The sequence below is a fragment of the Centruroides vittatus genome, unplaced genomic scaffold, assembly GCF_030686945.1.
Source record: "Centruroides vittatus isolate TY-2023 unplaced genomic scaffold, ASM3068694v2 contig_897, whole genome shotgun sequence".
Taxonomy (NCBI): Eukaryota; Metazoa; Arthropoda; class Arachnida; order Scorpiones; family Buthidae; genus Centruroides; species Centruroides vittatus.
In genome coordinates, this window is record NW_027122587.1 from 6,789 (window position 1) to 17,005 (window position 10,217).

At 31.7% G+C, this 10,217-nt stretch overlaps 1 protein-coding gene across 1 annotated transcript; it reads right to left on the reverse strand.

Moving 5' to 3' along the window:
* Nucleotides 1-211: 211 nt before the first annotated feature.
* Nucleotides 212-8,685, reverse strand: Dnaaf4 (Dynein axonemal assembly factor 4). The gene is given in 11 exon segments (XM_067280825.1): nucleotides 212-520; nucleotides 603-708; nucleotides 785-857; nucleotides 921-966; nucleotides 969-1,000; nucleotides 1,071-1,171; nucleotides 1,237-1,450; nucleotides 3,512-3,615; nucleotides 3,674-3,807; nucleotides 8,034-8,184; nucleotides 8,563-8,685. Coding segments are annotated over 11 exon segments (1,188 nt in total). The 3' UTR covers nucleotides 212-416.
* Between the last annotated feature and the right edge of the window lie 1,532 nt (nucleotides 8,686-10,217).

The window sequence follows — 10,217 nt, forward strand, 5'->3', positions numbered from 1 at the left end:
TAATTTATTGAGGTAAAAGAAAAATTATTCTTGGAAACATCTTTTTTCATCTTCAGAATTTTGTAATGACTCTATCATAGTTTGATAAGAATGCACTCTATTTGAAAAACATTTTGTACTTTTGCGGAATTGACAAATTTTGTAATTTGTTAAAGAAAAATTTTCATAAATTCTTAATATTCTGACAACACTTTGATACTTAATTTTTCTAAAAACAGAAAATATTTTTGTATTCGACAATATAAACCTCAAACTTTTGAGAATTTTTAACTACTTTTGTATATAAAATAGCAATGAGTCTAATCATCTTTTTGTTTCCGTAAATAGAAATTCAAACACTCCTGTGTAAACATAAAGAAAAAAAAAATAATAATAATAAATGTTAATAAATAACCTTATTGTCTTTTTATAAAAGTTTATCCACTAAAACCCTGAATTGTTTTTCTGATTTTTTCTGCATCTTCTAATAACTCTCTATTATTTGGATCAATCTTTAAAGCTTCTTCATAATCTTGAAGACCTATAAATAAATAAATCTTTATAAATCCTCTAACAACATAATGTAATGAAAATCAACACGCTATTCTGTTTTTTACTGATACCTTCTGCATACAACTCCATCTTACAAAAAGCAGTTCCTCTTCGGATATGACATTTCAGTCTTGTGGAAGAATTTTCTTGAACTGCCGGAATCAGTAATTCTAAAGCCTTTTTTAAAAAAAATCATTGTTTTATAATTACAATAATAATAATAATAATTTTGAAGGAAATTACTCAAACTAACTCTCGAAGTATCTTCGATTGCTTTGTGTAAATTCTGAATTTGTAAGTGACAAGCCGCTCTGTTCGAATATAAACTAAAACGAAAATTTTTAAGTAATAGTTTCAAAATGATTCAAAAAAATTAATAAATAAATTACCTAGCTAAATTTGGACACAATTTTATAGCTAAAGTATAAGTGTTTATGCTGATTTATAATCTCCTTTAGAATAAAAATCACTGGAAATTAAAAACAAGAATTGTTTTAATATTTGTACCCGAAAACAAAATTTAATAATAAGTTACTTACTCTCCTTTATCTTTGAGCCAAACAGGATTTCTCTCTTCTGGACGCAAATCGGCAAATTCTGTTTCGTTGCATTTTCTAGCTTCTGCTTGTTTCCTCAACCACTGTTCGTATAAAAACAATGTTTAACGTTATGATTCGATATATTTTAGTAAAAACATAAATTAACCTCTTCTTCCTCTTCCTTTCTTGATTCTCTGGCAGCAGTTGGAAATTCTCGAGGTGTAAAACTGACATTAATTGTGGCAGGAGAACGTGGTGGAGCCACTGATTCTAAAGATTCTCCTATTGATGGACAAGCTGTCAAGTGGTACTTGTTGGAAGTATTCGTCAAAGACTTTTTTGAAATCCTTTCTTTTGCTTTACTATTGATTTCCTTGTTTCTTTTCATAAGCAAATATAGATAAGTTTTATAAACTAACTTCTCAGTACAGGTAGTCATTGACTTATGACCATAATTGGTTATGAGGAACTGATCATAAACCAATTTGGTTGCAAGTCGGCCTTTATTTTTTATGCCATTCTAAATATTGTTTACTTATTTTTACTCGTCATTCTTGTGTTAAAAATTCCTGTCTTATGTGTGAAATGATGAAACTGCAGAATTTGAATGACTTGGTCAGGGAAGCATCTCATGTGGGAACATCTTCAGGTTTTACTGTTGTCCCATATGAGTTAAAATTTCTGTTTATAATATTGCCCAGTTAGTGGTACAGTTGTAAGTATGATGGGAAATAATTTCATTTAAAACCAAGGAATATTAAAAGAAAGTATAATCATGGAAATTATTAAAAATGCTCAAGTGATAAGGGCAAACATTTCTGGAGAATGAGCTATAAGGCAAATAGAGGAGGGAAAGACTAACTGTTGGCATGTATGCTATCATCATAACTTCATAAGAACTAACATAAAATTTTATACAAAGCATAAACATCAGTTGTCATAAATTATCATATGTGCAGCTGGGCATAGCTTGTGGTGCTAGATATGGAAGTTGTATCACCAGACATACTAGTCAGCAGTCACAGTTGTGATTGTAAAGTTGATCAGTCAAAAGTCTCATGGGTTGTAAGTCAATGACTACCTGTATTTTATTGTTATATACAAATTAACATAAAAAGTTACATACCAAGATGATGATGATGATGGAAACAAATGAAACTTTATTAGGTAAAATGTAATGATGATGGTAATAAATGACTGCAGTATCTTAGCAAACAGATTTGCTGTGGAATAATGGTCAAATTTAAAAGAGCCTTCAGTATCAAATCAATTTGCCCTGCCTGGATACATCTGCCTGATCTGTATACCCGATTGTATTGTAATACTTTATGCTATCCTGTGCAGATTTGCAACTTCTGCTCCAGATCCCTCACATTTGTAGATGAGTGAAGCTGGTTCCCTAAATGCTTGATGAGTGACAAATCTGAGACTGGATAGAATCAAAGGAATATGGCAACTTGACAGACATTCCTGGGAGAAATCCTAGCTGTATGCAATTGAGCATTATCTTGTTGGAAAATGGCTATTTGCATTCCTGCTATGAAAGCAACACATGAGGGCATAGGATTTTCTAAATATACTGCTGTCCCATATATCACTACTAGGAATGACCAACTGTCATAGACAATAGCTACCCAGAATAGGCAGCACACTGTCCCCATCCCATTACTGGCATGCTAACAGTAAAGGCAGGACTGAAACATTCATCAGTTGTTCTCCACACACTAATATGGTGGTCAACCATTCCTGAATAGAACCATATTTGTCACCAAATATATGTTACCAGTCCATGTTTCTCTGCCATGGCACCATTGTCAACTTTGTTTGCAATGTTGGGATGCTAATAGCAGAATGTGTAGTAGTTGCAGAGGAAAATTTGTATGTATGACTATTGCCTTCCTAGAAACAAGATTCTAGAATATGATTTTTGCTGACTGAGCAGCCATTCTTAGAATTGAACCATTAATGGATTGGAATATGAAATGCAGAATACATACAATCTGTCAATGATTTAACCTTGAAGACAGCTGCCCAGTCAGACAAAAACGTTTGATGAATAAAATATTTCTGTTGGAAGAGGCTAGAATTGTCGTCATTTTTTTTCTGTTATAGAGAACTGTTAATTTAAGTAATTTATAAAATTGTATAAGATATAGGTGTTTCTAATTCATCACTTTCCAATGTGTGTTGCATCAGAGGCAAATTTTTTTAATGTGGACAAAGAATGATGATATGATTATCTAAGAAACAATTCAAGGATAATTATCATGAAGATAATCATATAAAATTTATTATAAATGTAAGTATAAATGTTGTCAATGCTATTAACATTATGTAACTCCAATTCAAAATTAACAATGCATGAAAATTCTTTAATACTATCTGGTTGTTGGCATACTAATGTATATGAATAAAGTATAAAGCAAAAATACTAGACTTACTTTAAGTTAACTGATTTTTCTTTGCACGCTTCGATTTCTTTAATCATGGTTTTTCTTTCATTTTCTTTCATTTTTTCTATGCGTTTTCTATCATTTGCCTCCAGCTATTAAAAAAACTGACTTTATTCTTATTATAATTCTAATTTTCATTATTTTACTTACCTCCATCTGTAATCTAACAGCCAATCTCTCTCTCTCTGATTTCTCAACTTTTTTCTGATTTTCATCACTTTTTGCAGTCTCCTCTATTTCTTGTAGAGCTTCTTTCCTCATCTTTTCACAGAGAGTTCTGTCTTCTAATGAAAAATTAGAAAACAGCACAAAATATTGTAAGATACATTTACATTAAATTTAGTCCAACAAATGTAACTATACCAGGAATATTCAGCACAAAATACATTTACTAAAAATAATAAAAACAAACGTTTTCAATGGTTTTTAAATCGTCGTCTTTAGGTTAAGAAAAAAAAAAAGGTCAAACATCACATGAAATTTGAATGTCACTTTAAAAATGCATGGAACAATTACTGTATTTCATTGGTTGAAAAAACACTGACGTCAATAATGATAAAACCAATTACTTTTTTAAGTAATAAGATTTAATTTATAGTTGTTGTTCAAAACATTCTCCAAAGCACGGAGGTCTTTGGAGAATGTTTTGGCATCCCTGTAATTTATGCCATGTCCTGAAAATTAGCTTTGTATATTTAGAGTATCTCTAGATTCCTGGTATAGTTGTGTGTGTTAGAATTAATTAAATCCAGTGTTTACATGGTATCATTAAATTTAGTAAAAACAAAGTAATATGTGAAAACATATCTAATGATTTAACATAAAACAAAAATCATTGTTATACAAGTGATATCAATTGGATCTTCAAGTAATTTTTCCTAAAAATCTAACACACAAACTTATATTCAGAAGATGATGATACTGTTGCAAGTTTCCATTACCATTGATTGATATATCATAAAGAAATTATAGTGTAATTAACTCAAGCTGTTTAATCAATCAGACATTGCCAGAATAGCTCCAATTTAAAACTGGTATGTCCCGCGTCTTGAATTTGTAATTGATTTGTCCAGAATTGAGAATATCTTTTATTTAAATCTCTATTTTGATGTACAAAAATAAACTTATGCTGTTGCAAAATTCAGTTTAATATGTTGTTCTGTGGTTAATTGAGTCAACTTAGCAACTATACCTTCTGATGACAGCGTAATATGCTACAAGACTTGAGCCAAATTGCCAGAAGTAAGCTGTGATCGATTGTAGAGTCCATTTAAAATGTATATTGAAAAACATGCTATAAAAGCAAGTCTCAGAATGGATCATGTTGGCTGAATTCTTGAAATAGAATAATAATAGCTATTCTGATAACAGTTGATTAATAATAATAAGTGGTTGGACTCCTACGGAGGAAGGTACTATTTACAACTGCCGTTATGTTATGTAATTAATACATTAATATATTGTGTGGCCCTCCTTTAAAGTATCTTTTTAATGACAGTATATAATTATTTATAATAATAAAAAAAGGTAATTTTTATGGTAGCATTTTTTTAACTTTTACTAATGGTTGATATTCCATCAACCATTAATGATCTACCAAACTACTGAATCTACTACTACTACGCAACTAATTAATCTGAACTATAGAGTGATCATAAGAATTATAACTATGAAAACATCAAAAAACATTTACATTGAACTGAAAATTACAACAGTTATTGAGCAGTGGGACAATATTGTACATTTCTTGCCTTTAAACAAATTAATGGCATAACTTACATAATTACAGAGTGATTACCTGATGGGTTTTTAAAATAACAGTTCAGGGGGAAAGTATACGTAATTATTGCTTTGCACTGATACACATACATTATTTTTTTTTAAATGGAGGGTGAATCACTGTTATTTCTTGAAAATAACATTTTGTAAATTGCCACCATTCTGATGAACACAGAAAATTCACATTCTTGTAAATCTGTCCAGAAAAGATACCATAACTTGCTGCAACGTGTTTTATGGAATCCCGAATACACCGATTAATTTAATCATTCACCTCGTTGATACTGCCTGGGTATGTCTTATACTAATTTATACATAAAATTAGTACATACTACAAATTTTAGTATACAAGTATGTCTTGTTTAAGAAGTTCTTTGCGAGAGTATTCATTAGAAGAACGAACAAAAATACAGGAGGATGATAATTAATTAAAGAGTAGGTTTAATAAGCTTTAGCCTCATCACTTGGTCAGGGACACAGATAGGATGATCTCTAGTAAGTTTGGTCAGTTCAACAATGGTGGCATGGCCTAACCCATGATGCATATGGGGAAAAGTGTACACAAGGCAAAGAAGTACAAAATGAAATAATCCAATGCTGTCAAGTCTGGCAAGTAAGACAGTGGATGTCTCTAAAGCGAGAAATGTCTTTACCGGAACACATTTCTTCCAGAACTAACTCTCTTGTAATAATGTGCAGATACCACAAGCAGTTGACCCGTCTTGCTAGAACAGGTGACGACAATGATGACCAGCGACCTCCCGATGCAGGAATGTAACCTGGCTATGTAGCTCTCAGCAGTTACTGTGAATGTGATCTTCGTTTTTAGCAAAACATACAGATCAATAATGTAGTCAGAAAAAATAGTACACAAAACACGATGCAGTGGTTATGGCATCTTTTCTGGACAGACTATAAGAATGTGTTCATCAGAATGGCGGCCATTTACAAAATTTTATTTTCAAAAAATCCGTGATACACATTTTTTTTTAATGGAGAATGAATTTGTGAAAAGCAATAGATATTTATGCTTTTCCTTGAAGTGTTATTTTACTTTAAAAACTATCAGATGTTTCTGGCACACACTGTATTTCCTCGTCAAAATTGCCAACCATAATGTAATAAAATTGTGGCCAAGAATAAGAATTTTCTGTGACTTGCAAGTAATTACAAAAAATTATCTTAGTTTGTGGTTTCCTCAGCACTGCTCCAGATAAATTACAGTAGAAAGATCGAGCCCTGATTAAGGTTTGACTAATAGTTCTTTCTACAAATGTAGTGTATACATGCTGTCCTGAATGTGCTGTTTCGATTTTCAGGGAAAAATTTTGCGTTAATGTCGCCTTAATATGCATATTACGTAGGTTTTCTAACGAATTTCGGGAGTTAAAGTACAGTAATTTTATTTCAATTGCAGAAGTGGAATTTGAAATTTAATAATTGAATCAAAGATATGGTCTTCCATTTCCGTGCTTTAAAAACCAGATTTGCTGCATAACACATTCGATGGCGGAATGAGTTGTCGCCGTACATGCAAAATTCTGTCTTAAAACAATTATGTTGGAAGTATTGAAGTATTGCCTTGATAAACGAGGCTCTTTAGGTAACTCCATAACAAAAAATAATTGGGTTCAGATCTAGTGATTGTGCACAGTCGTGACGTTAAAAATTATCGGCTAATCACGCACTTGTGCGAAAAATGCCGTTGTAGTACGACTTGCACATTTGGCTGATACGCACCATCTTACATAAAAACAAAATGACCACCACCTATCAGACGTGTGAAGAATGTTTTGCGACTCTTACTGTAGCCAAAATTTGTTAGAAAAAAAAAAAAAGTACATACAATACGTAATAAATGGACATTAGCGGCTGAATTTTAAAGTAAAATTTTTCCCGAAACCGGTATGTCATATTACTAAGGAATTGCTCGTCAAGATTCAATCACGAGTCCCCAAGAACGGCAAACTCCCTCAACCATCTGTCCGATACACCACATATATTATGAAGATTTGTGGTAAAATTTTGAACTATTCCTGTCCATTGTTCCAAATGACAAGATTCTGTTGTATATAGACCAACTTACGTAAAAAGTATAAATATAATTTTAAATCTCAAACATATTTTTGTACCGTTTTGTAGTAGTACATTAATTAGCGAGGTTGAGGCCGAAGTTTTAAACGCGAAAACGTGTACGTCGGACGTTTGGTGCTACTTTCCTGTAAGCCTAGAAGTTTGACAATGGCGTTTGGAATGTCGAGCATGATTCCATGACTTTCCAAACACCATTTTCAAACTTCTAGGCTTACAGGAAAGCGGCGCTGAACATCCGACGTATACGTTTTCGCGTTTAAAACTTCGGCCTCAACTCGCTATTAATTAATAGTATTACATTTCAAAACTTTTCCCGGGTATTCCTCAATCCAAGATTCTGTCCCACAATTTGCTAGAGCTACCCTTATTTGTCTAGCTATGCCAATTTTCCAAAATTTTTTAATAGTGGCAACCCCAATTTGCTAAACTTTTTTGCGACATCCCTACTTCTTTATCGATGTAAATTCGCTGCGCTTTTCGTACCTTTAGTAATACACTTAAGAAGTGTTACGGCGCTGTTCGGCAGTATTTCGCGGCAACCTTGAAGTGTGGTCGAGCCGACCTATTGTGCGCCCTTCGATATAACGGACATCCGTCATTATATCGAAGATGGCCCGTGTGCAGAAAACATTATTACCTAAATTTTCATGATACAGATTTTTCCAAAGACCTTTCTCTCGTTTGACGAGAGCAAATGATACGGCATCATCTCCGACGAAAGCGTTGCACTTCTTGATATCGATGGCTTTTTTTAAAAACGCTTCCCAAAAGAAAGGCGGATGACTTATCTTGAAAAAAAGAAAAAAATATTAACAATTTTATGCATTGAAAATTATTTAATTTCTTTTTAAAAAGTCCTCTTAGTGTCCACAGGACTAAGAGGACTTTTTGTTTCAGCAACGTCATTACGGATTCGAACCCGGGTCCACCGGCTGTCTCATTATTATTTAAAATTATAATACTTTAAAAACAATAAATGTATATAAATAATTTATAAATTGTTTTTATTGATTTATGATTTAAATTTTGATTGTGAATAAATTTAATTTTTATGTATTGTCTTAATTAAAATTAATAATTCCCTGGTTAATTAGGTTATTAATAACCCAATTTTAATTAAAATTAGTTAATTGAGTTATTAATTAATAAATTTGTGTCATTCAAACCTTTAAGTACTGACTAGATGATAAAATTGAAAGATTCTTCTTGTTTACGTTATTTAAGGCAACATTAATGGAGATATTTTCTTCTGTTTCCGACCAAGAAACATCTTTTATAAAAATAGGCATCTTTATAAACGCATTTATGTTTGAATTCGTTACTATAGCAACGTCCACACAGTGTTGCCAGAAGATTTCCAGCTGAATAAAAATTCATCTCGAAATCTTCGTAATTTTGTTAAATTTTTCATTTAAATTATCATTATTCTCTTTATTTACTGTCAAAATTTCTGACAGTAAATAATGTTGTTATAAATATGACAAAAGTTATAATTTTGCCATCTCGAGAAAGATCAGTCACTACCGGTCAGCGGACAGTCGGCGTTGTAATATTCAATCCTAATGAATGCATTATAAAAAAAAGATTATATTTATTATATAGTTTACATCAAATCATATCGAATTATAATAAAAATTTTAGATTTAATAAAGAATACAATACGATACATAATACATACTTTTCCTGTTAACAATGGAGTCGTGCTTAGAATCCATCTGTTTGTCTTTAATCCTTAAAGACAAACAGATGGATGCTAGTGAGAATTTGTCTTCAATGTTTTTAAAATAGCCCAATAAAGATCAGTGTTAAATCAATATAAAACCTTTCTTTGTAAAAATAGTCATATGCTCAGTATATCCCCATTATTTAGTAACTTCTTAAGTTACCTGCTGGAACATCTTTCCTGCATTTCATGTTAGATGTGCAAGGCAGCCAGCAGAGCAACTCCTTTTAAAAGCCAAAAACTGGCCTTATTATCCATATTTTAGGAAAAAAATTTTTGCTACTTTGGGAATATTTTGTCCCCATGAACAATTTTTCTATTGACAGCTCAGGATAATTAGGCTCTTTTTTTTAGTTAGTTTGTTTGTTTAGTTAAGATATGGCAATGCAACACTTGGGCAATCTGCCTAGGGAGGTCTTTCTACGGGTAACTAGCCCCTATTCGGGCATTACAGACATGGAGAAAACCCGGAAAACTCGCTCCACGTGGCCAGCCTGTCCCGGTGAGGCATGAACCCACGACCGAACTCCGTGTTTGGGGAACGAAACCGCTAGGCCATGGACCAGCCTTTTTTTTCTAGACATAATTTTTATTTCCTCTTTTTAAGGGGCCAGTTTTAGACTAATTTTACACTTGACACAGCAATTGTCTTTGCCACTGAAACAAAATATTAGGCAACTGTATAAGTAATAAAGATATGGCTGTATTTAGAAATTCCAAATAACCTTAATGTAGTACATACATATATATATATATTAGAAATTTTACATCAAAATCCTCACTATCAAATATTTAAACATAATACTGTTTAACCTTGTTAATTCAAAATTAGAATTTAATAGATTTTACTGTCATTTCCTAGATATTAGCATTATATTAAATACAGTAATTTGAAATTTTAAGATCCTTTTGGATAACTAAAAATAAATAATAATTTATTATAAAATGTAAAATATATGTAAATATAAAAAACATACCTTAACCAAGTTATTTTATAAAGAAATTTTCTTGGAATGTCAGTTATCATTGTCCTAGAGACATTATTATTATTTAGAAAATACTTTTCCTGTTTTAATAAACTTGGTAATAGAGGGTAAC